The sequence below is a fragment of the Stegostoma tigrinum genome, chromosome 7 (genome assembly GCF_030684315.1).
Source record: "Stegostoma tigrinum isolate sSteTig4 chromosome 7, sSteTig4.hap1, whole genome shotgun sequence".
In the NCBI taxonomy this organism is placed as follows: domain Eukaryota; kingdom Metazoa; phylum Chordata; class Chondrichthyes; order Orectolobiformes; family Stegostomatidae; genus Stegostoma; species Stegostoma tigrinum.
In genome coordinates this window covers 22,565,813-22,592,629 of record NC_081360.1, presented here as the reverse complement: position 1 = coordinate 22,592,629, position 26,817 = coordinate 22,565,813, and the positions used below count along the sequence as shown (strand labels likewise).

Genomic DNA, 26,817 nt, shown 5'->3' with positions numbered 1-26,817 from the left:
ATGGGGGACTTCCATGTCCATCACCAAGAGTGGCTCGGCAGCAGTACGACAGATCAAGCTGGTCATAGTCCTAAAGGACACAGCTGCTTGACTGGGTCTGTAGCAGGTGGTGAGGGAGCCAACAAGAGGGAAAAGCACACTTACCTCACCCTTACCAATCTGCCAGCTGCAGTCATATCTGTCCATGGCAGTATCGGTAAGGGGGACCATCGCACAGTCCTTGTGGAGATGAAGTCCCACCTTCACATTGAGAATAACTTCCATTGCATTGTGTGGTGCTATCACCGTGCTAAATGGGACAGACTTCACAAAGATCTAGCAACTCCAAACTGGGCACCCGTAAGGCGCTGTGGGCCATCAACAGCAGTAGAACTCTATTCCAGCACAATCTGTAGCCTCATGGTTTGGCATAACCCCCGCTCAACCATTACCATCAAGCCAGGGGATCAACCCTGGTTCAATGGAGAATGCAGGAGGGCACGCCAGACACAGTGAAAATGAGATGTTGACCTGGTGAAGCTACCAAATGGGACTACTTTTACGCTAAACAGCATAAACAGCAAGCAACAGACAGAACTAAGCAAGCCCACAAGCTCTGGATCAGATCTAAGCTCTGCTATCCTGTCATATCCAGTCATGAATGGTGGTGGACAATTAAACAACTCATTAGAGGATGAGGCTCCACAAATATCCCCATCCTCAATTATGGGGGAGCCCAGCGCATCAGTGCACAAGATAAGGCTGAAGCTTTCGCAGCAATCTTTAGCCAGAAATGCCGAGTGGATGATCCATTTCGGCCTCCTCCAGTGGTCCCCAGCATTACAGGTACCAGTCTTCAGCCAATTCAATTCGCTCCATGTGATACCAAGAAATGGCTGGAAACACTGGATACAGCAAAGGCTATGATCCGGACAACATTCCGGCAATAGTTCTGAAGCTCCAAGATCTGCAGGTTCCCTCGACAAGCTGTTCCAGTACAGGTGCAAACAAAAGGACAAATCCAACCCAGCCAATTACTGCCTTATCAGTCTACTCTCGATCATCAGTAAAGTGATGGAAGGTGTCACCAACAGTGCTATCGAGCAGCACCTGCTCAGCAATAACCTGCTCAGTGAGGCCCCAGTTTAGGTTCCGCCAGGGCCGCTGAGCTCCTGATCTCATTATAGCCTTGGTTCAGACATGGGCAGACAGCTGAATTCCAACGGTGAGGTGGGACTAATAGCCCTTGATATCAAGGCTGCATTCGGCCGAGTGTGGCACAAAGGTGCCATGGAAAAAAACTGGGCTCAATAGGAATCGGGGAAAAATTCTCTTCTGATTGGAGTCACATCTGGCACATTGAAGATGCTTGTGGTTGTTGGAGGTCAGTCATCTCAGCTCCAGAACATTTCTGCAGGAGTTTCTCAGGATAAAAAAATGAGACGGGAAAGAGGAGTGGAAAAGACAAGAGAAAGGAAGGGTGGAAAGGGGATGAAGCAAACAGGGACAGGCAGGGGGTAGATGGACTGGGGTGAAAAAGAGAGCTGAGAGAAGGGCAGAAAGAGCAGCAGGGGGAGAGAAAACCCAGAGATGGGGGAAAGATCAGACAACTGGTGGAGAAAGATAAGGAGAAAGAGAGAGAGCCAGATGATAGAAGTAGGCAGGAAAGACTGAGAGACAGAGAGAAAAGTAGTGTTTAGGGGGAGAAAGAGAGAGGGCACGGAGATGGCGTAGGCAGAAAGAAGGTGCAGAGTGAAAGAGAGGTTAAAGAGAGGGGAACCAACAGAGTTTGTTCGAGAGGGGTTACAGAGAGAGAGGGAGAAGGAGAGCACAGAGAAACAGGGAGAGGATGGAAAGAAAAGGCAGAGAAATGGTGAAAGAATTGGGAGAGTAAAGTCGTGGTGAAAGATTGGGAGCAGTTAGAGGGTGAAGATAAGGGAGATGAAAGGTAGTTGGGGAAAGGGAGAAGGGGTTAGACAGATGAAAAGCAGAATCAGAATGGCCAGAAAGGTATTGTTCTGGGGTTTGTATTGGGTGTGCCATCATGATACTGTCTGTCAGAATACCATTGGGAGGGACAGCATAAAATAGTGAGTACAAGGAATCATTTATCCAGCAGAACTGAAAGGCCAGTGAATGTAGGCGTTGATTCTATAATCAGCCTCCACTTGGTAAGGAAAGTGTCTGTAATTATTAGGCTGGAGGGCTTTCACTATCTCCATAGTTCTAGGATTATCTAGTCTTCATACAGCTTTCCTGCTCTGACTCTTCAGGATACATGGTTTATCATTTAGGATTCAGATAAGGAGGATTTTTTTTTCACTCAAAGGGTTATGAACTCTCAATCAAAGAGGGTTGTGAAGGAACCAGTGTTGATGACGTTTAAGGCTGGGATATACAGATGTTTGTTCTTTCAGGAAATCAAAAATTAAGGGCGAGAAATTGGAATTGAGGCACTGAAGGTCAGAGCTTGCAGGTTCGAGGGACGGAGTAATCTAGTCCCAAACCAATTTCTTATGAATGTCTGTTATGTCCAAGTGGGATATATCAATGCAGCTCACAGACATGAGACATCAGTATCCTCTGTTGGAAGGGAAGGGGATGGAAGGATCCAGTTGGTGCCTCACATAGAGATTATGTTTTAATGGCCCTTTGCAATAACATAGAAACACAGAAGATAGGAGCAGGAGAAGGTCATTCAGCCCTCCGAACCTGATCCACCATTCTTCATGATCATGGCTGATCGTCCAACTCAATAGCTTAATCCTGTTTTGTCCCCTTTGATCACATTCGCCCCAAGTACTATATCTAGTCACCTCTTGAATACATTAAATGTTTTGGCATCAACTACTTCCTGTGGTAATGAATTCCACAGGCTCACCACTCTTAGGGTGAGAAATGTTTCCTCACCTGCATCCGAAATGGTCCTGTTACAGCCAAAGTTGACGCCCTCACATTCTTCACAGGGGACTGATACACACTTCATTTTTTTTACAAGTTAATAGCCTATCAATATTGCAAAAGAATGAGAATTATTAGAAGAATGAGAGGATTATCCGACTCAAACAGGACAGATTTTGAGATGATCTATCAGAGTGGACATAGAGAGGCTGGTTTTCCCTGGCTCGAGAGTCAAAAACTCAGGATGAGGAGCGAGTAATTGAAGACTGAGATGAAGAGAAGTATCTTCACACTCAATCACTGAGTATAGCCTCGCCTGAGAGTGACAGTTTTATTGGTAGTGAGGATTTGATGGATATTGGAAATGGGACTGGAGGTAGAAGGTTGGCCATGATCTTTGAAAACAGCACAGCAGCCATAAGAGGGTGAATGATCTACTTGAGCTCCTATTACATATAACACTGGCCCCAGCATCATCCAAAAGATGATCAGGTTTCCACTCAATCAGGATCTTCCATGTTACAAAATGGTGCAAAATGGTATAGTCCCACTGCAGCCAGAGATAAACACATCCAAATGCAACAGATCCCTATTCCTGAGGAATACAAGGATCATGCCTGGCAGTTGCTCTTCAGAACCAAATATGACTGACCCACCTGTATCCTACTGTGATCTACGTATAAGACCAGTCCCTGACTCACTTTGCTCCGTGTATGAGACCAGTCCCTGACTCACTATGGTCTGCATATGAGACCAGTCCCTGACTCTCTGTGATCTGTGTATGAGACCAGTCCCCGACTCACTGTGATCTGTGTATGAGACCAGTCCCTGACTCACTGTGGTCCGTGTATGAGACCAGTCCCTGACTCACTGTGATCCGTGTATGAGACCAGTCCCTGACTCACTGTGGTTTGCATATGAGACCAGTCACTGACTCACTGTGGTCTGCGTATGAGACCAGTACCTGACTCTCTGTGATCTGTGTATGAGACCAGTCCCCAACTCACTGTGATCTGTGTATGAGACCAGTCCCCGACTGACTGTGCAGCCTGGTCCTTTCTCACAGGGGCATCGATTAATCAGCACACCCAAGTCACCCACTCGGTCACTACCTCTCCAATTCACCATCACCTCTTCATAAGCATGCAACTATAAGTAATAGCAACAGGATTAGGCCACTCGGCACGTCGAACATTCAATATGGCTGATCTGACATTCCTCACATCCACTTTCCTGCCCTTTTCCCCGTAACCCTTAATTCCTCTAAGATCGCTCAAGGCTCAAACTGGATTTGGGTGGAGATCCCCATTCACCTCAACCCCCCAGTATCCCCTCGATGCTATTAGCGCATGCATCATTCGACCTGAACGAGACTGGCTCAGCGCAATGCCTGATGCTGTGAACGGGCTTCCCCAACTCTGCGCACAGATTGATCGGAGTTCAGCCATCTCGGCTTCAGGGCAGGAGTTTCTCAGGGTAGGACGTGAGAGGGGAAAGAAAGGGGTGGGAAAGATGGGTTAAGAGAGGGGAAAGGGATGGCGGGGGCATCCCACAAACTGCTTTTGCATTCGGAGTTAGTGCTTCGGAAATCTAAGACTCTGACTTTTCGTTAACTCTACAATGATTGGCTGACAGGAAAAGACACAACTCAGACCTCCTTCTGAAACAACCTGGGAAATAATGTGAATTTACTTCAGCCCAGTACGCCCAGATTAGATGCTTTTTCTCAGTCAAATAGAGCTTGTCACAAATAACAGACACACATTTTATGGTTCAAGCCTGGGAAGACAGCTCCCAATGCTATTCCCAAGGTCCAAAAGTTCTTCATGAAATGCTCGGCCCTCAGGCTGATATCAAGACCAACCCAGTCTGCTTTTGCAGTTTGGGCTGTGTTTTTCCATTTGAACATCATAGACTTCAGACAGGGCACTAACCACACGATTTATTCTTAAAACACGACCCTGGTCTGGGCTGCAAAACCAGCTTGGGAAAATGTCAGCCAATTTGAAAGGAGGACAGAAGAGAGGGAGGTTCCCGTCACATTTCACAGGACCTGAGTTCCTTTCCCAAAACTCTTGATTTTCACTCAGGTTGGCATCCATGTGGATAGGGGGCGGTGAGGTCCAGCTTTCAGCGCCTCACTGTGGCACCACCTCAGCATTGCACTTCCTGTGTCACAGGCTCGATCAGCAACACACTCATTTACTAAAAGGGACACTATCCCTATACACTTGTATCATCTACGCAGATGGCCTAAAAGCCCTCCGTTTCTTCCTTTTCCATAGGCATCCGCCACCAACATCATTATCCACTTAATCAAACTCGTCTTTGCCCCTAACAACTTCTCCTTCAACTCCTCCCACTTCCTACAGACGAAGGGTGTGGCCATGGGTACCCGCATGGGCCCGAGCTATGCCTGCCTCATGGAACAGACCTTCTTCCGTGTTACATCAGCACCATCCCTCACCTTTTCCTCCGAAACATTGTTGACTGAATCTGCACTGCCTCGTGCTCCCACAAGGAGCTTGAACAGTTCATCAACTTTACCAGCATCATTCACCCCAACCTCAAGTACACCTGGGCCATCTCCAATGCCTCCCTCTCCTTCCTAGGCCTCTCCATCTCTATCTCTAGTAACTGCCTCAACACTGACATCTATTTCAAACCCACCGACTCCCACAGCTACCTGGGCTACAGCTCCTCTCATCAACCCTCCGGAAAGAATGCGATCCCCTACTCCCAATTCCTTCACCTTTGCCACGTCTGCCCCCAAAATGGAGCATTCCACTCCTGACATCCCAGATGTCCTCCTATTTCAAGGATTGTAACATCCTCACTCTGGTGGTTGAAAATGCCCTCAACCGCATCTCCTGCATTTCCCACACTTTTGTCCTCACACCCCCTATCCCAGCAAAAATAAAGACAGAATCCCCCTTGTCCTCACATATCATCCCACCAAGTTCCATCCAGCATATTTTTCTCCGCCACTTCCACCAGCTAAAATCCAAGCCCACAACCAAAGATGTATTTCCTGCCTCACCCCTATCCGCCTTTCACAGGGGCCACTCTCTCCGCGACTCCCTCATCCGCTCCACGCTCCCCAGTAACACCATCACCCCAGGCACCTTCTCCTGCTACACCTGCCCCTACACCTCCCCCCTCACCTCCATCTAAGGCCCAAAGTAAACTCTCCATATCCACCTGTACATCCTCCAACTTGATCCACTGTACCCGTTACTCCCGATGTGGTCTCCTCTATATTGGTGAGGCCAAACACAGACTTGGGAGCCGTTTCACTCTGTACGTGATAAACGACAACACCATCCAGTTGCCAACCACTTTAACTCCCCCTCCCACTCCCTGGGTGACATGTCTAACCTGGGCCTCCTCCAGTGTCACAATAACACCACTCACAAACTGGAGGAACAGCACCTCATATTTCACCTCAGGATCCTACAGCCTGATGGCCTAAACATGGACTTTACCAGTTTCAAAATCTCCCCACACTAGGCCTCATTCCATGTCCAGCCCTCCCTCTCATCCCCGCCTCGTTGGCCGGACACAACCTGTCCATCTTCTCTCCCACTTATCTGCCCCGCCCTTCCCAATCGCCAATCCCCAAAACTGCCTACCTGCACTCACCTATCACCATCCCACCTGCCTTCCCCAGCTTCCTCTCTCCATTCATTTCCCAGCTCCCTTTCCCCTCCCATTTCGAAAGGAGGTTCCCGACCCGAAACATCAGCTTTCCTGCTCCTCTGATGCTGCCTGGCCTGCTGTGTTCCTCCAACCCCACACTGTATTGTCTCTGACTCCAACATCTGCAGTTCCTGCTGTGTCTTTATTTATAGAGTGTAAAATTACATAGCTGCATCCAATATACACCCGCAGCAGTCTCTCTGTACAGTATATTCTCAGTGCTAATCTAAATCTTGCCCATCAACTCTCTGTTTTAATGGTATAATTGGCATATTTGACAGGTAGGTTTATGCAACGCACAGGCAAACTCACAAAGCGCAGATGCAGGCTCACAAAAGGTACTATAAGCTCTCAGAGGTCGCAAAAAGGATTCCAAGCTTCTATTCTGCATGGAATTATTTTTCTTTTCCAGTGAGGATTTGAACCTGATGATCTCCATCACTCACTTTCTTTGTCCCTCTAATTAATCCCATCCAAACCTTTTGAGTAAACACTCCTATTGCTTTATTGGTTGCCATGGCAATAGTCCCAGTGCTTCAGTTCATTTGTCTCTGTGAGAGACATTGACTTCTAAGACTGCTTCAAACGGGACCAACTTGGTTGTGATACGTGGCTTTAATCCAAATAACTTTTCGAAGTCCATTTGAATGTATCTGTGCAAATCTAAACCTACGCTCACCATAGCAGAGCCTCTGAATGGCTCATAAGTGGGGCCAGAGACCCCTTCTCTCCTACCCTTCTTGATATCCTCCTCATCAACACTCAGTGTCTCAGAAAAGATTCCCACCCCTGCCTCAAACAACCTCGAACCTGTGTCCTTCTGTCCTGTTGTAAACCTTCGTCAAAGATCATGCAGTTCCTTATAGTCCATCCCAGCAACCATTTTGCAAAGTTGAACAGCTTCTAATTTCCTGAAAATGTGTGGCATCTAAGAAGCTTTGGGATTCCACAGGATGGGGAAAGTTGAACGCTTCACCTACAAAACCAACAGGAGGTTCACTCTTAATCAAAGTTTCCAGAAAAGTTCAAGAATTGAACACAGAAAATACATGAGTTTCCGATTTGGATTTTGATCTGCAACATTTTCAATAATCTTTTGCCCTGTTTCTGATGTTGGATTTGGTACAATTTAAAGAACATTTCCCTTCTTGATTACACTACTCCCTGATATAAAAATCTGAGAGAATAGTGATTTCCTCTCTTCCCTACTCAAAGAAATGCAATCACACGATGGAGGGAGGATAAGACAGGTCAATTTCAAATCTGAAGCAGGAAGCATAGCAATTAACCCCTGTGCACATGTGTGTGAATGTGTGTGTGTGTCTGTATTAGACAGAGGAAGACAGAGTGTGTGCATGTGTGTTAAGGAAAGAGTGTTTGTATGTGCACGTGCATGTGTGCAAGACAGAGACAGTGTGTGCATGCACATGAAAGTGTACAGGCATGTACCTATGTGTGACAGGCATAGAGGGTGCATGCATGAGAGAGAATGTGTTTGTGCATACACATGTGCATGTATGACAGAGTGTGTGCACATGCGGGTGGGGCTGTATGAGATAGAGAATGTGTGTGTGCGCATGAGACAGTGTATGTGCTCTGTGCGCATGTGTGTGACAACGTGAGTGTGTGCACGTGTATGTATGTATGTGAGATAGAGAATGTGAATATGTATGCACGTGCGTCCACATACTGTAGGAAGTTCATACTAACAATACAGGCAGAAGCCTCCACCAGTGAGGCAATGAAAAATTGCACCCAGGCATTTTCTAGACAAATACTTGAACAGTGCACCTGCAGCAGGTCCAGGAGCGATGGCCCTAGCAGTGCCAGGATTTGCTGAATTAACACTTTTTTTATTCATTCATGGAATGCGAGCACAAACTGGCAAAGCCAGAATTTGTAGCCCCTCCCTAAATGCCCTGGGGAGCATAGTGGTGAGCTGCCTTCTTGAACTGCTGCAGTCTTTCGAGTATAGACAGGGAGTTCCAAGATTTTAACCCAGTGACAGCAAGGAACAATTAGTCATATAGTCTCAAGTCATGGTGGCGTGTGGCTTGGAGGGGACCATGCTGTCGGTGGTATCCCTAAGTAGATACTGCCCTTTTCCTAGCGAGTGACAAAGGTCATAGGTTGGGAGGGTGCTGGTGAGCCTTTGCTGGGTTAGTGCAGTGCATCTTGAAGACAGTACACGCTCATGCCACTGTCACCGCTCCGGCCGCAAAGGAAGTGAACTTTGAAGCTGCTGAATGTTGTGCCAATCAAGCAGGGCCGCTTTGCCCTGCATAGTGCCATGCTGCTTGCACTCATCCAGGCAAGTGGGGAATATTCCATCACGCTGTTAACTTGTGCCTCAGCCATGGTGGGCAGACAGGAATAATAAGCGGCACACCCACACAATCGCACGTGGGCTTCCGTTCTGGAATCGGCTGCTGCGTCTGGATCCACACAGCGGCAGGAAGAAAATAGGTCAGGAGGCGAGTTGCTTCCTGCTGATTCCCTGGGCTCCGAGCTCCTCTGAACATCCCAACAAAACACCTTACCATTGCCACATCAGGCCGCTGGGCAGGCTGGGGAAATGAGGCAATCTGGTCCAAATGAGTCATCGAAGGGGCAGTGCTTTGAAAGAGGATGGGGTAGCTGAGGGTGGAGGTTGGAAGGCAGGGAGACTTCTCAGGCTGAATTCCCAAGGATGACGACTGAAGAAGGCAACAGCATTTGTAGTAACGGCAAGAGCAGGCCATTCTTTTCTGCACTAAAAAGCTCTGTGGCTCCAGTGATAAGAGAGAGTGGGGCAAGTTGAACTCAGCAGCTTTTAAGGACAGCGGGATAAAAGGTAAGATGCTGGGAATGGGGCGAGGCTGACTAGAGGGTTCCCGCACCACACACTGGTTGATCGCAATTTGCTATCACTCTCTCACTGGGATAATTTGGCTTCCTTCTCCGAAGGGCAGCTTAGAATCATTAAAAATTGAACGACGCTCAAACAGAGCCTGGCAAACGTCAGCGCTTCCAACTGTGGGAAGTACTGAGGCTCCATCATCGGCCAAGCAGAGAGGGAGCAGAGCTTTTCAGTGTAATTCTTACCATGTAGAGTCATCACCGCACTAATACCTTTCTGCTGCTATCTTTGAACCCAGGAGGGGGATGTGGTTGTGGTTCAAAGGTTGAATCTTGCCCACTGATCAACACTGACAAAACCCTTACAAGGAGGAGATGGTGGCAAGTTATTTAACCTTATGATACTAAAGAGATCAGTTGGTACAGAGTTGGAGTTCAAAATTTCCTGCACCTTCGAAAATACATTTCTCCTGACTTTAATCCACCTGCCTCATCATTGTCACCTTCAATAATTCATGTGAATATTATTGTATCTGGTTTCAAATTACCCCATCAACTGTGTCGACAAGCCCATTCTACCAGCTACCTCTCGGCAGACATCATTATGCATCTGAAGCGATACCAGGCATGCAAGAAATTAGAGGGTAAATGAGAGATGAACACATATGCAGGATTACCGTGCACATTACACCAAAGGCTCATGCTCTACAACTTGTCACTTCCCTAGCCATGCTGTTCCAGTACAGCTACAACACTGGGATCCACCCAACAATGTGGAAAATTGCTCAGGTATGTCATGTACGCAAATATCAGGATTAATCTAACCCAGCCAATTACCGCCCCATCAGTCTATTCTCAACCATTAGTAAAGTGATGGGGATTATCATTAACAGTGCTACTCATTAACAGCACCTACTCAACAATAACCTGCTCAGTGACGCCCAGTTTGGGTTCCACTCGGGCCACTCAGCTCCTGACCTTATTGCAGCCTTGGTCTAAACATGGACAAAAGAGCTGAATTCCAGAGGTGAGGTGAGAGTGACAGCCCTTGATAGCAAGGCTGCTTTTGACTGAGTGTGGCATCAAGCAGCCCCAGCAAAACTGGAATCAATGGGTATCGGGGCAAACTCTCCGGTGGTTGAAGGCATACCTGGAGACGACTGAAGCAGATGGAGATCAATCATCTCAGCTCCAGGATATCTCTGCAGGAGTTCCTCAGGGTTGTGTCTTAGGCCCAAATGTCATCAGCTGCTTCATCGATGACCTTCCCCCCAACATGAGATCAGAAATGGGATTGTTCGCCAAAGATTGCACAATGTCCGGCACCATTTGCACCTCCTCTGTTATTGGAGCAGTCCATGTTCAAATGCAACAAGATCTGGATAATATCCAGGATTGGGCTGACAAGTGGCAAGAAACATTCATGCCACACAAGCGTAATGCAATGATCTACTCCAATAAGAGACAATCCAACCACCTCACCTTGACATTCAATGGTGTTGCCATCACTGAATCCCCTAATAACAATAACCTGGGGGTAGCCCTTTGCCAGAAACTAAACTGAACAAGTCAAATGAGAACTGTGGCTGTAAGAGCAGGCCAGAGGCTAGCAATAATACATTGAGTAACTCACTTCCTGACTCCCCAAAGCCCGTCCACCAGCTACAAGGCACAAGTCAGGAGTGCGATGGAATACTCCCCGCTTGCCTGGATGAGTGCAGCCCAAAAACACTCAGGAAGCTTGACGCCATCCAGGACAAAGCAGCCCGCTTGACTGGCAATACATCCACAAACATTCACTCCCTCCACCACTAATGCTCAGTAACTGTAGTGTGTACTACCTACAAAGATGTACTACAGAAATTTCCAAAGGCTCCTTCAGCAACCCCTTCAAAACCCACAAGCTCTTCCGTCCAGAAGGACAAGGAAGGCAAATACATGGAAACACCACCAAATTCCCTTCCAAGTGACTCACCATCCTGACTTGGAAGTATATTACCATTCCTTCACTTGGTCAAAAATCCTGGGATTCCCTCCCTCAGGGTCAACCTTCATCCAATGAACTGCAGTGGTTCAAGGAAGCAGCTCACCACCACCTTCTCAAGGGCAATTAGGGACAGGCAATAAATATTGGTCCAGCCAGCAACACCCCCATCCCGTGAATGAATGAAAATCACTCCTAACGTAAGTAAAAATTTCCATTTACAATGATATGTTTTGTGACCTACAGGCATCCACAGGTGTGTGACAGCCAACGAACATTTCTGAAGTGTGGTCAGTGTTGCAATGAAGGAAACGCAGCAGTTGATTTCAGCACAGCGAGATCCCATGAAGAACAATGTGGGCAATGACTGGGAATCAGTTTCAGTGAACCTGATTGAGGGAATACATATTATTCAGGGCACTCAGAAAACAAGCACTGCCCTCCTTCAAGATAGTGCGGTCTTTACAGCAATGCTAGACAATTACTGGGGCCATGGTTAAATGTCTCATCAGAAAGCTGGCACCGCTGACAATGCAGCATTCCCTCAGTGCTGCCGTGGAGGATCACTGTGATAGCTATGCTCCGGTTTCTGCAGTGAGGCCCTGAATGAGTAATGCCAGCTTAGGACACCATGACATCCAGGGTGGCTGACAGGGCTCCTTCCCTGGAGTAATCCTTCACAAAGCCATTGAAGACACATGTCAAGGCAAAACCACGGCGGTCTTTAAAACTTACTTTCTGCCAATGCCGGTGCCAGTCTCACCTCTGTCCTTGATGGGTGGCACGCTGTGAGGCCCTAGTTCGAAACACCTACCCACAATGTCCCTACATTATTGCTGGAAGGGAGATCTATCCTCCGATCTCTGCTGATGTTAATCCAGCTCTCTCGCATTTGCTGACTTGGTGACTTCTCAAAACCAATACCTCATCTTACTGACAGCATGCACTTTAATCATTCTGTCAGGATAGTTCCTCACAGCCAACATTCCCTGTTGATGACACTATCTCTCAGTGTTAATCCAGCCCTTGCATTGCTAAGTACTAAGGCATTCCCTCATTTGGACATGAAATTTTAAACAAAAACAACGTGAAAAGTGTTTAAATGATGAGAATCCTTGGCGACTGACTTTTGGAGATCTGATGACAGCACTCTTATTTTGAGTGCACCGCTCCATGCGTATAATGTTCACAAAAACAGCCTCTTAATCACCGAGGCTAGGTAATCAACACATCATTGCATGCCACAATAAGGATTGTGTCAACAGCCTAGATGGCAACATACAAACATGCAAACTGTAATACAGACTACTCATTATTTCCAACAGTTCTGTTTTCTCCAGGCTGTCAAGATTTGTTACATTCACAGAACTTATTCCCTAAAAGACAGACATGCTGTTGAAACTTTTTTGTCTTTTGATACAAGAATTCCATATTTCATACAGTCACAACAACTTTTACCACATTGTGGTCTATGAATTTCAGTGAGACGCTAGGTACGTAGGCTGTACATTCCGATTAGTGGCTGCCTGAACAAATAGCATGCTCCTTCAGCTATTCAGAACAAGCAAAGTCCATATCATGCTCAACCAGCTTGCAAAGCCTGATATAGGACATCTACTGTGATTCTGTGATTGGACGGCTTTTGCCAGACCAGCTTGAGTGGACAAATAGCTACATTAACAACGAGTGGAAGATAATCAGTCACGCTTGTAAAGTGGTTCATTTTACATTTGTTAAAGGTAACACTTGTTCTTGACAGGGCCTGGTACTTCATTATCAAATGGAATATGTTCATGCCTTGCTCTTTTTCCAAATAACCTGGCATCTTGGAGAGATGGCATCTTAGAGATCCCCGTTACTTTTTCCACAGCAATGTTTCACCCAATCAAAGTCAACTTGCCAGTTGGTGAGCACTCTTCCCTCCTGCAGCATAAATTGGTGCAATTCTTGACAATTTAGAAATTCTTGCATTTGTTCTGGTAAATGCAAGATAAAATGTTTTGACAGCACCAAAAGCTGAAATTGCTGGAAAAGCTCAGCAGATCCGGCAGCATCTGTGGAGAGAAATCAGAGTTAACGTTTCAGGTCCAATGACCTTTCCTCAGGAGTTCATGCTCTGAGCAAGAATCACCTTATGGGAGGCGATGGCCTAGTGGTATTATTGCTGAACTGTTAATCCAGAGACACGGATAATGTTCTGGGGACCTGGGTTTAAACCCCACCACAGCAGACGGTGGAATTTGAATTCAACGAATATCTAGAACTAAGAGTCTAATAATGACCATGAATCCATTGTCGATTGTCAGAAAAACCCATCTGCTTCTCTAACTCTAACATCAGTCTTGAATTTATTGAAGGAAACTGCCATCCTTACCTGGTCTGGCCTACACGTGACTCCAGACCCACAGCAATGTGGTTGACTCTTAACTGCCCTCTTGGCAATTAGGGATGGGCAAAGAATGCTGCCTGGCCAGCGACGTCCTCATCCTGTAAGTGAATAAAGAAAAAAATGCTGCCGGACCTGCTGAGCTTTTCCAGCAATTTCTGTTTTTATTTCTGATTTCCAGCATCCGCATTTCTTTTGGTTTCTAGCTTCGACAGCATGTTGTTCTTTTCTACGATATTCAGATTTGTGACTACTAGGTGGTCAATTTAATTCTGATTTCTGTAAGTTATATATCTGATTGCTCATCAAAAGCTGCTCCTATTGTCCATGTGTCTCCTGGAAGAATTCTTTGTCTCTCTGGGTGAGAAACAGTAATGTCCCTACACACTGAGTCATTGCAACACGGACAATGTGTAGACACTGCATCCACCCCACACTTTATCTGATGGCCTCTGAAAGCCTATTATGTTACTGACAGATAACCTTCCATGTAAGTGAAAACCTTCACTTTTTAAATCTCAGTTGGATCAAAGTATGGATTTATCAGGTGAAAAGACCGGAACTCTCCTTTTGTCTTTGTGGCACGGAGGCACGGTGGCTCAGTGGTTAGCACCGCTGCCTCACAGCGACAGGGACCCGATTTCGATTCTACCCTTGAGTAACCGTCTGCGCGGAGTTTGCAAATTCTCCCTGTGCCTGTGTGGGTTCCTTCTGGGGGCTCCGGTTTCCTCCCACAGTCCAAAGATCTGCAGGTTGGGCGGATTAACCATGTTAAGTTGTTCATACTGTCTGAGTGGATTAGCCATTCGAAATGCAGGGTTAGAGGGATAGGGTAGGGATGTGGGGCTGGATCTGGATGGAATGTTCTTTGCAGAGTTGGGAGGAGTTGATGGGCCGAATAGCCTGCTTCCATGCTGTAGTGATTCTATGAAATCTTTCTATGATGATAGTGAGAAGGTGGAATGTTAAGGGGTGGATTTGGGAAGATGCTGGATAAGCGCATGAGGGTGAAAGGAATAGAAGGGTAGACTGATGAGGCTGAGACGAAGAGGTGCCGAGAGAAGGCTTTGTGCAATACTAATATCAGTCTTGAACAGCTGGGCCAAATGGCCCGTTTCTGCGCTGCAGGCTTGAAGTCTCAAACGTAGGGCTCTCAAACACTGATATGACACTCCGAAGTGTTCAATCAGAATCTACCTGCTCGCTGCCTGATGAGGAATTGCAATTCACACTGTGGTTAACCAGCCCCTCTCTCTGGGCTTATATATTCAAGAAGAAGGCAGTGAGGCAGCGCCAGACAAGAAGAACCAAATTCCAGCTAAAGTCAGCACTAATGGGATAGAGGGGATTGGGAAGTGGGTGTGAAGGGAAAGAAGAAAAATAAACAGCCAGGTCATTTTGGAATGTCCCATCTTTGATGCCTAATCTGAAATTAATCTATGGGTCAATTGCCCACATTAAACATTGGATACATTAACATCAAAATTGATCTAAAAAGTTCCAGTGAAAAATATGGCAAAACGAAAGGTTGCTTTATGTTTTGAATTTTAGGAATATCAGCCATCCTGAGAATTAAATAAACCCTTGTGTAATAACACTACATCTGTATGGGAGCATCAAGACTTTGTCAACTCAGCATCTGAACAACTGCAGGAAGGGCAAATACAATGACAATTCTGCTGAAATAAATATTGCTGAAAATTCTAGTCCAGGAGGATGACATCAAACTGTCCCAAGCTCCATGGCGAGGAAGAGACCTGCCTCATAAGTCACAGCTCCGACAGCAGAGTCTATTTGAGCAGAGATGCGTGGATACTTGTGCTTCACAAGAAGAGCACAATATTTGGCCTTCTCACAGAGCAGCAAGGCATGAGAGTGAAAACCTTCAGTGCTCTGATTCCTGTTCATGCAGCATCTGGACTCACTTAGCAAGCAAAATTGTAACGGCGGCTTAGCTGTCAAAAGCATTAAAACTAACAGTCAGCTGAATTACACTTCAAACTGATTCCTTTGAAATCCTATGCTAATAATTATATGTAATCACTTTTAATCTTTCAAAGGCACACAGTGCAAGAAAAATAACATTTTGGAGCAGGAAGAAGTCATTGCGTACCTGTGATTTCTTTCGCGAATATTCCCTGTTGGGAAACTTTCACCTAAATCGGAATGATTGATGCTTGCAAAGGATAATGACAGAGGATACAAAGAATCAATGCACTTGAGTCCGACCATTTAGAATATTCTGGGTATAGTTGACTGTGACAAGAATTAAGGCATTAGCCTGCCTTCCTTGTGTTCCAACTGTAAACTCTTTTTGCAGCAACATTCTGAACCTCAGTGCTCACTCAAATCTTCCTACCCCAGATATTAACACTCGCCTTCTACCAGTTGCCCAACCTAATCATTGTCTATTCAATGCAGATTAATCAAAATGCATGAAATACACATTCATCCTTTGAAATCTTTAGCATCATTTTTACTTGTTAACTCAAACAAAGTTATGATACACAGTGTTCATTCCTACCTAGCAGGTGGCGAGGTGTTTGCATGTACAAATTTTGGTTTTCAGAGCATGGTGTTCCTTTTACAACTATAAACAGCATTTCAACTTCTGTCTGCATTTAACCAAGACAGAAAGTTTCAAAATAATGCGGAAGAGACACTTATATTTCAAATATTTGTTACATATTGAAGAAAATGAGAGACAAATAGGGTGAAGGCAATGATAGACAGAGTATAGCTGAGGGAGTGCCAGATGCAGAGTACAGGTCAGGGAGCTATGGATGCAGATTGCAGATGACTGAGTGATGGATAAATGTATAGGTGAGGAAGTGACGGATACAGGGTACAGGTCACAGAAAAAATAATTACAGAGTACAGGCAGTGGAGCCACAGATACAGAGTACAGGTGAGGGACGCTGTATCCAGAGTACAGTTTGAGGGAGCAATGGGCGCAATGTATAGGTGACATGCAATACAGGACACAGCTGAGGGAGTTTACAGATACAGGGGCACTGCTCAGGGGAAGACAGATATGGGGCACTACGCAGGGAAATACGGACATAGGGCACAGCTGAGGGAGTGACACACACATGGTACAGGTGAGGCAATGACAGATACAGGGCACAGCTCAGGGAGTGAAAAGTGCATATACCTGAGGGAGTGAAAGATACAGGGCACAGCTGAGGGAGCTACAAATACGAAGTATAGCTGAGGGAGTGACAGGCATAGCATAGAGGCAAGAAAGTGATACGTGCAGAATACAGGTCAACAAGCAGCAGATCCAGAGTAAACATAAGGCAATGACAGATTCAGTGTACTAGCGAGGTGGGGAAAGATATTCATTGTAGGTTGGGAGTACAGGTCAGTGTGACAAGTACAGAGTACTGTTAACAGAATGATAAATACCAAGTGCAGGTGAGTAAGAGAAACAGGGTACAGGTACCTGAGTGATAAATACAGAGCACACGTAAGTGAGCAAAAAACATAAGTCAGCAAATGATGGATACAGAGTGCTGGTCAGAAAGAACAAGTACAAGTAATAAAATGAGCGGTTTGATTTTCTATCTGACGCCTTTCCAGGTGGCTTCATCTTAATTAAAGTAAGTGCCTAGTTTGAACATCTCAGCCAGAATCTACCTCGCTGATACCAATAAAGGAAAGAGTTTTCTTTCCACTATGATGGTATTTCAATTTTTACAAAATTTCCTCTGGAACTGCACGATAACCTGCATCTCCTATTTCGCCCTTCACCTCACCCAGCGACCATGGGGCTGTTTAATACCATATTTCCTGGAGGACTTCGCTTGTTGTCAAACGAAATCATTAGTGTCAGTATGGGGCTGCGCCTCCACCAGTGCAGAGAACAGTGATGAAACGCAGTGGCACGCACATGTGACATGGATAGACTGAGTGAGCGGGCAAATGCACAGCAGATGCAGTATCATACGGATAAATGTGAGATTATCCACTTCGGTAGCAAATGCAGGCAGGCAGATTATTATTGGAATGGCAATCTGAATAGGAATGTCAAACCTGTAAAGAGTCAACAAAACCTCAAACACAGAGAGAGCGGGAGAGAGAGAGAGAGAGAAGCTTGAGAGGGCGTAATATGGAGTGACTATTCCCCTCTCAGTAGAAGACCATCTCATACAGAAATGTCTGATTGATTTGATTTGATTTATTATTGACAAGTACTAAGATACAGTGAAAAGTACTGTTTTGTGTGCTAACCAAACAAATCCTATCTTAACATAAGCACATCAGGGTAATAGAACAGAATGCATAATATAATGGTACAGCCTTCCCGGAACATAAATAAAAAGGAATTACAGAGTGACTGCAAGGACACTGATCTGTGAGCATTATTGCCTGGACATTCCAGTGCATGGACTAAGCATTGAGAGCAAACGTCATAAGCACGCCTGCACTGCAAGTGAAAAGAAGGGAAAACTTTTTTCTGAATATTAGAATTCAATCACTATCAAACGGAATCAGAATGACAGCATTTTCACTGCCCTGTTAAACTAAGAATCTCGAAACTGATCGCTGAACTCTCAACATTTTGACTCTGTGTTACTGTGTTGCATTACTATTTCTTGTCATGTTTAGTCATTCATAAATTCACTACTTTTGTGAACTCAACAAAACCTAATGAAACTGTCTCCTCTTAAAACATGAGACCACGAGTTAAGAAAAGTATCCACGAGGTGAGGGGTCTTTCTTACATTAAAAATATGGTGACCAACCAAGCCCGTGGGTGGATAACCAAGATGAAGTCATACATTCCTGACTGACATTCTGGATAATGATCTGGAGTAACCAGCTGAATCCATACCTATTGCTCAGCTTCTGGTTGTAACACAACTAAAACACAAATATGATTTCGTTACAGAGATGGCTGGAGAATCTGAGATAACACGGTGTAAAGCTGGATGAACACTGCAGGCCAAGCAGCATCAGAGGAGCAGAAAAGTTTGACATTTCGAGTCAAGACCTTTCTTCAGAAAGGGTCTGGACCCGAAACGTCAAACTTTCCTGCTCCTCTGAAGCTGCTTGGCCTAAGTATGAATTTGGGCCTTTCAGCGATGCAGACAGCAACTCGTGCAGTGATGCAGAAGATGTGGGCAAAGTTCTGAATGTGAATTCTGTTTCGGTCTTCACAAAGAAGAAAGATTATACAGATTTTGGGGCTAAAGAGGAGCTGTGTGAAATATAATGTAAAATAAGCATGATGAAAAGGGATGACCTGAAGGAACTAACTTCCCTAAAGATGGCTAAATCCCAAAGGCCAGGTGTATTGTATTTTAAAGGAAGCCAGCAAAGACACAGCAGATCATTTTACAGTCATCGCTAGATATGGCCAAGGTACCAGAGGAATTTTGCCTTCTTTGCTCAGACTTCAGGGTATCGGAATTGGGATGTCACGTTGAAGTTGTACAGGGTGTTGGTGAGGCCTCTTCTGGAGTACTGTGAGCAGTTCTGATCTCCCTGTTATTGGAAGGGTATTATTAAGCTGGAGAGGGTTCAGAAAAGATTTACCAGCGTGTCGCCAGGAATCGCAGGTTTGAGTTATAAGCAGAGGCTGGATAGGCTGGTACTTATTTTCATTACAGCGTGGAAGGTTGAGGGGTGACCTTGTAGAGGGTTATAAGATCATGAGGGGTATAGATAAGGCGAATGACAGGTATCTTTTCCCTAGGGTGGGGGCATTTCAAGACTAGAAGGAAAATTTTTAAGGTGAGAGGAGAAAGAGGGCAATTTTTCTTTGCACAGATTTGGTTTGTATGTGGAATGAGCCTCCAGAGGAAGTGGTGGAGGCAGGTACAGTGACAATGTTTAAAAGGCATTTGGATAAGTACATGAATAGGAAATATTTGGAAGGATATGGGCCAATTGCAGGCAAGCGGGGCTAGTTTAGTTTGAGAAACTTGTGCAGCACGAACAAATTGGACTGAAGGATTTGTATCCGTGCTCCAAGACTCCATGAATGCCGTCCTCCAGAAACATACAACATATTTACAGACTCAAGTAAACGCAAAGATAAACACATCAAATCACACCCAAACTCTCTGGAGGAATCATTAGATATTTATACAGATTTAGAGCCCAAACTGGTTTTCCTTGTTCCCATCTAACCTAGCTACAACACTTCCAATGCCAGCCACAAGCTACTGTAGCAAAGTGCTATCAAATCCTGCAGTTTATGATCCATAAGTCAAACCATCACAGATCCTCTTCCACTACTGATTGAGGGGAAACATTTAGAGGAGCTTTAGTTAGCTATCTCACCCATCTGTCAGATTCATCAACAATAATTTAGATTTATATAACCCCTTTAAACAACCCAGGAGCATAAACAGATACCACTCCAAAGTATAAGACATTACCCTGTGGTCAAAAGCTTGGTCCAAGAGGTAAGTTTGAAGAAGTATCACAAAGGAAGAGAGAGAAGTCGAGATACAGAAAAGTATATGGACGGAATTCCTGAGTTTAATACCAAGTTGATTATACGCAGAATCAATGGTGAGGTGAAGCGACTGGAGGATACAAACAATTCATGTACTAGGGAAATGTCAAGCACTCAGAGAGCTTCAGGTTTACATGATGTTACAGAGACAGGCAGGGGATGAGACCATTGAAGGATTTTAAAACGAGGCCAAAAATGGTAATATTGAGATGTTATCATACCAGGTAGGTGGGCACACACGCGGATGACAGGTGAGTGGGACACGGTGCAAACTGAATGTAGTCAACAGAGAGTTGAATGAGTTCAGAATTATGGAGAATGGTCTGAATAATGATACAATATTTCGCAATGACCTTCTCCCAAGGCGAGTTCACAAGACAGTATGTAATTCTCAAGAAATGATTACAAGATAAAGACTGGTATGTGGTGCACATGCATTTCCAAGCTTTGAAACTTTTTCCACTTCTTCAACAGACTCCATCAGGCAAGATTGTCAAAGTTACTCTAACGCATCCAATTCACAATATGCTTGAAACTGGTGAACTTTTATTCAGACTTGTTAACATGTAAGCATCAGTCACTGACAATTTGAATGGGACTAATTCTGTTTTCATTTCATGGGCTCCCGGGATTTATGCAAGTGTTTTGGAGATTGTAGTCAACGGGGGCATCCGGTTTTCTACGGATGGAGAAAAATAGTGGCTTTGACAGAAGAAGTTTTATTCTTTATAATCCAATTCCCAGTTTGCAGGGGTAAATAAGCAAAATCCCACTTTAATTATATTGCATTCCTGGACCTCTGCCAACATTTTTGGAATTGAATTCAATCTCTTGTTTCAAGGAGAATCAGGTGTCTATAGGATATTGAGAAGTCAATTAATCAGCTTACTGTGATACAGGGAAAACAGACTGACATATGTATGGGAAGTGTTAAACAAACAAAAGCAGAGGTCTAGCATGGGGCCATAAGGAATAAAGGGCACCTAACATTTCTTTCTTAATTCATTCATGTGACATGGGCATTGCTGGCTGGGCCCCGCATTTACTGCCTAATTGGCCAGAGGGCAGTTTAAGAGTCAACCACACCGCTGTAGTCACGTCTAGGCCTGACCAAGTAAAGATGGCAGACTTCTTTCCCAAAAGAGCATCAGTCAAATGAGTATTCACGACAATTGACTAATGTTACATGGTCACCATTAGGCAAGCTTTTGTTTCAGATTTTTTTTTAATTGACTTTCAAATTTCACCATCTGCACTAGTCTGAAATTATGGATTACTAATCTAGTAACAATGCCACTACATCACTGTCTCTCCAATTCCATGTGCATTGGTGTGCGTGTTAAAATATCACTGCTGGTTGAGTCCACAGTACATGCATAGATGTATAAATATCATTCAGTTCTGCATCGTTGTGGTGTTCTGCTGTGCGTAGATTTATGTCCAGCTGCATCTGTCAAAGCTCAACTTTTGAAATAACACAGGCGATCAGCCCACCTTGTTGGAAAATGCTGCAATTAACAATAAATGAGAAAAATCCACATTCTCCCCATGTTCCTAAACATTTGAAGTGTTATTTCAGTAGCTTGTCCCACTGCACCATGCCCTGCTCCCCATCCAAACACCCCTCTCAAACCTCTCACAGCAAACATTTTATTTCTGCTTCTGTTTTTAATCCTATTTTTTGTATACTAAGATGGTGCTGGAGAATAGCAACTTTGCACACTTTTCACTGTACTCCTGTGTTCCTTTACTTGAGTACATGTGACAAGAAAATCTAAATCTAACTAATAAGAGTTCTTGACCACCAATACAAAACTGCCACAGATTGTCGATGAGATCCGTTATTTGAGCATCACTCCCCAACTGCCTAAGGGGAGGCAATGGCCAAGTGGTATTATCGGTGGGCTGTCAATCCAGAGACCCAGATAACATTCTGGGGACCTGGGTTCAAATCCTGCCACAGCAGATGGTGGAATTTGAATTCAATAAATTTCTGGAATTAAGAGTCTAATGATGACCATGAATCCAGTGTTGATTGTTGGAGAAAAGCCCATCTGGTTCACCAATGTCCTGTAGGGAAGGAAACTGTCATCTTTACCTGGTCTGGCCTACATGTGACTCCAAACCCACAGCAATGTGGTTGACTCTTAACTGCCCTCTGGGCAATTAGGGATGGACAATGAATGCTGCCTGGCCAGTGATGTACTTGCCTCACAAATGAATTTATAAAAACCCCTGCAAAACATGGTGGAGAGGTTATGGTTTTTAAAAACTGTCATGGTATTAACAAGTCTAATTTTTTCTTTATTTTCATTTTTTTTGTACCTAAGATGGTGCCATGTGTTGGTAGCATTGAGCACTTCCCACTGTACTCCTGTCCTTTTGTAATTTGAGTACACGTGACAATAAACCTAATTCTAATTCTAAATGAGGGTTCTTGCGGTCCAAAGGAATCTACAATGAGAAACAAAATGAAGACTTCTTTTCTTCAGTTCTTGATGTCTCTGAAAACAAACCAGGCTGCTCAAGCCCCCTCCCTAGTCTGCTGCCTTGTACAGACAATCGAAAGAAAAAATGTTCAACCTGATGACTGTTTCACTTCCATCCATTTTATATATTCCTTAAATAGCACTTCTCTAAATTATTAATGCTGCCATCGGGGAGAAAAACCCTGCAGTGCACCAGCTGAACAGAGACGAAACATCAAGGCAAACTTGAAAATGCATTTTTGCCAGCATTCATTCGACTCAAGCGATGAGGGGTTTTACTCCTTCATTTCTGGTCTATTCAATGTTCAGTCACAGAACAATTCCAAGTGATAAACTTAGTTCCCGCTCACACATTGGTTTCACCTGGTAATTTGGACCCTATTGGTATATTTACATAAATATTTAAACAAACTGTGGGTTTGTTCTCTAGCACCAGTGAAAGTGACAATCAATTTCAAGTAGCTGTCCATTTTTATACCGCAGCAGTGAATGAATGAAAGAATAGCACGCTTCAGCTCAACTGAGCAAGAATGTCAAATCAGATCAAGCCTGCCACTGCATTACGATAAAAAGAAACAATAAACATCAATATATAGTCTAAACAGAATTGACCTCCTTCTTTGATCATCTCAACACTCACTGTTTAGAGAACCGAACGCAGTTAAAAAAAATGCTGGGTCAGATTGTGAATTTCTCTAAAATGCAGTTCCTGACTGCAACACTACTTCAACAAAATCTCAAATCGTTAATCAGTGCAACAAAATTTTTAAAAATGAAAAAAAAACTTATTTTTCTGTTCAAAGTAAGAGGTAATGATTCCTTTAGAGGTATTGCAGCCTTTCCAAAGAATGGCTTAATTTACCCACCAGGAACTGTAAGATAAAGGAACACAAACAGCATTACTTCAGATGGAAAAATACTTATGCCACACAGAATGAAAGGAAAGACTTGCATACATAAAGTGTGTTTCAATACCACAGGGCATTCCTAAGCCAATAAAGTAGTTTTGAAGTACATTGTTGTCCTGCACATTTGCCTACATTACTGCTCGGCTATTTCTTCATTCTCTTAATTTTTTTCCCTAACAATTTGTTGTGAAGAATCTGTACTTAGGTACCTTGTTACCTTATTATGGTAACTTGTCAACTTTTCACTGTACTTATTTGAGTACATGTGACAATAAAGCTAATTCAATACATTGGTAGGCATTTGTGTGCAGTGCCTATTCCTGTAACTCTGGCTACCCACGCATCACAATGGCAGCAACAGCCATCTGCTGGTCCTGGTGAACTGGCCTATCCTCTCCCCACCACCCCCTCCCACTTTTAGCCATCACCCAAACTCACCCCGGAAGAAAGTTTTGGATCGCATGTAGCTGACACTGAGACGGAGGATGGACAGTTTATCCAGGCTCGAGGTCACATCTTCGGTGAAAGGTAGCAGCCTGGCCAGGCGATCCAGTTCACAGTTTAACCTGTCACGGTGCCTCTTGGAAGGATTAGATTTGATTCCATCGGCCAACGCCGGTTTCACTCTGACAATAAGCAGAATACCGCAGATCAATGTGCCAGCGTTACACAGACTGACGGCCACCTCTGTACAAAGTGTCTGAGGTCCATATTATTACAGGTTAGTCAAATACCATCTCATGGGTTTGCATCAACTCCCCACATGCCAGTTTGCACAAAACCCCTTTCCACAACTTGCATTAAATGCACTCTCACTGTTTCCATTAATTCCAAAGTCCCACTTTCACTCACCTTCAATCTCACAATGTGAATGAACTCCAATGTAACTGTTTCAATTAACTCCAAGATCAGTTTTCATTGGGTCAATGTCATAGCTCATATTGGTGAGGGGCACTCACAATGCTATTCTGGAACAAGTCCCAGTATCTTTGCAACATGACAGTTAAGAAGTGGAGAAATAGTGTCAAACTAAGGTTTGCTGTCCTTATCCATCTAGATGGTACATGTAGTGAATTTGGAGGGTGATATCAAAGGAGCCTTTGTGAGTCACTGCAGTGCATGTTGTGTACACAGTTGCCATTGTACATTGGGGATGAGGAGTGAACATTGATGGTGGTAGGATGATGCCAATCAAGCAGGCTGCTTTGCCCTGGACGGTGCCAAGCTTCTTGGATCTTGTTGGAGCTTCACCCATCCAGGAAAGTGGGGAGTATTCCATCACACTCCTGACTTGCTCCTGGTAGATGGTGGACAGGCTTTGGGGAGTCAGGAGGTGAGTTAATCAATGCATTATTCCCAGTTTGTATTATAACCCCAGTGTCCTGGTTTACATTAACCCCAATATCAGAGATAATACTAACTTTGCCTTCACCCCAGTAACCCCAGTTTGGATTGTAAACCCAGTATTTTAGTTTGCATTAATCCCAGTGTTCACGTTTCCACTATGAGCCCAATGTCACAGTTTGAATGAACCCTGCGCTGCCAGTTTGCACTAACTCTGATGCTCCGTTCTCCTCCCTCCTTCCCTCTCTCTGCCCAGGCTGTACTCACGTCCTCTGCGCCGGTTTCCTCCGCTTCCTACCCGGGTACATGTCGGTGTGTAACAGCCCCGCGGAGCCTCCCTCACTTCCACTGCCGCATCAATGTAACTCGAAGGCGGTCACTGTCCCCTGACCCACCCGGGGCTGCAATCGCGCAGAAACCGTTCCAACTCTGCGGGTCGGATCTGAAGTCCGGGGGCGCGGGTCGTGTACGCGTCTGTCACTGCGCGGGAGTGCGCGCCCCCGATATCTCAGCCTCTACTGTGTCACTCTCTCTCTTTCCGTCCTCCTGACCCCTTGACCAGGATCTCCCTGACCCACTGTGTTATTCCCTACGAAACTTTCATCTCCCAGTTTTCCTTCCCACTGTTATTGGGGAAGGCTGCTCTGCATACGATACGGTGTGAAGTACTGTCTGTAAGGTGCTCTCTGCAAGATGTTCTCCTGTAAGAAATGCAAGGTGTTTCCTGAGCAAGGTGTTTTCTGTTCAAATTGGATATTCTCTGTCTGCAGTGATTGGAACCAGGGCCAGTGGACCTCATTCCCTATGAGAGATAATGGGAACTGCAGATGCTGGAGAATCTAAGATAACAAAGTTATGACAAGGGTCTCATAGGTAATGAGATAATAAAGTGTGAAGCTGGATGAACACAGCAGGCCCAGCAGCATCTCAGGAGCACAAAAGCTGATGTTTCAAGCCTCTGATGAAGGGTCTAGGCCCAAAACATCAGCTTTTGTGCTCCTGAGATGCTGCTGGGCCTGCTGTGTTCATCCAGCTCCACACTTTATTATCTCATTACCAATGAGATCCTTGATTGGAGTTATTAACCCAGGCCAATCAGGGAGCCCTGACTGACAGATATAAACAGGCGATTCAGAGAGTCTTGGGGGCTGGCCCTGAGCTGGCAGGTCTAAGCCCATAATTAGTGCAGAACGAAATAAAGGGTGATGAGGTATTGGCTTCTGTGCAGTTAGTTCATCTTTGCAAGGTTTTTTTTTCTGTTTGAGCTGTTCTCTGTGTAAGGTACTTTGTTTCCACTGTTCTCTGTTTAAGGTGTTCTCTGTGCAGGGTGTTTCCTGTGAAAAGTGTTCTCTATTCAGACTGTGCTTTATGTTGGATGTTTCCTGTGCAAGGTGAACTCTGTGCAAGGTGAACTCTCTGCAAAGTTCCCTGTGTAAGCTATCTTTTGTGGAAAGTGTTCTCTCTGTAAGGTGCTTCTTGTGTAAAGTGCTCCAGTCTACAGGTGCTCTGTCTAGGGAGCTACGTACAATGGTCTGTGTGATGGACATGTTTTCCCATGTGCCATGGTGCTTGCGTAACCCCAGCTTCTAATTCTGCCTGGTCTCGCCAGGTTTGGCTGAGCAAAATTGTTGAGAGTTCTGACAATTAAAAGTCCACTGCCATCTGTTTTATGGGCTATTTACATTTTAAGTTACATTTATGACCTGCCATTTCTCTGTAGTTGCAGGCAAATGGTAGTGGGAGCACAGCAGATTGATCCTGGGGCTGAACGGTGGCACAACGTATCGGATAAATGTCTGAAGACTGGGGTCAGTCGGAGC

The 26,817-nt window shown here is 44.9% G+C and overlaps 1 protein-coding gene across 1 annotated transcript in view; it reads right to left on the bottom strand.

Moving 5' to 3' along the window:
• LOC125454437 (aryl hydrocarbon receptor-like) overlaps nucleotides 1-25,455 on the bottom strand; it is a 128,740-nt gene extending 103,285 nt beyond the window's left edge. Inside the window, exons 1-2 of the mRNA XM_048535178.1 lie at nucleotides 25,265-25,455; nucleotides 24,092-24,279 (exon numbers count right to left, since the gene is read on the bottom strand). Coding sequence (XP_048391135.1) covers nucleotides 24,092-24,279; nucleotides 25,265-25,305 — 229 coding nt within the window. The 5' untranslated portion in view covers nucleotides 25,306-25,455. The remainder of the gene's footprint in view (nucleotides 1-24,091; nucleotides 24,280-25,264) is intronic.
• Nucleotides 25,456-26,817: the final 1,362 nt, after the last annotated feature.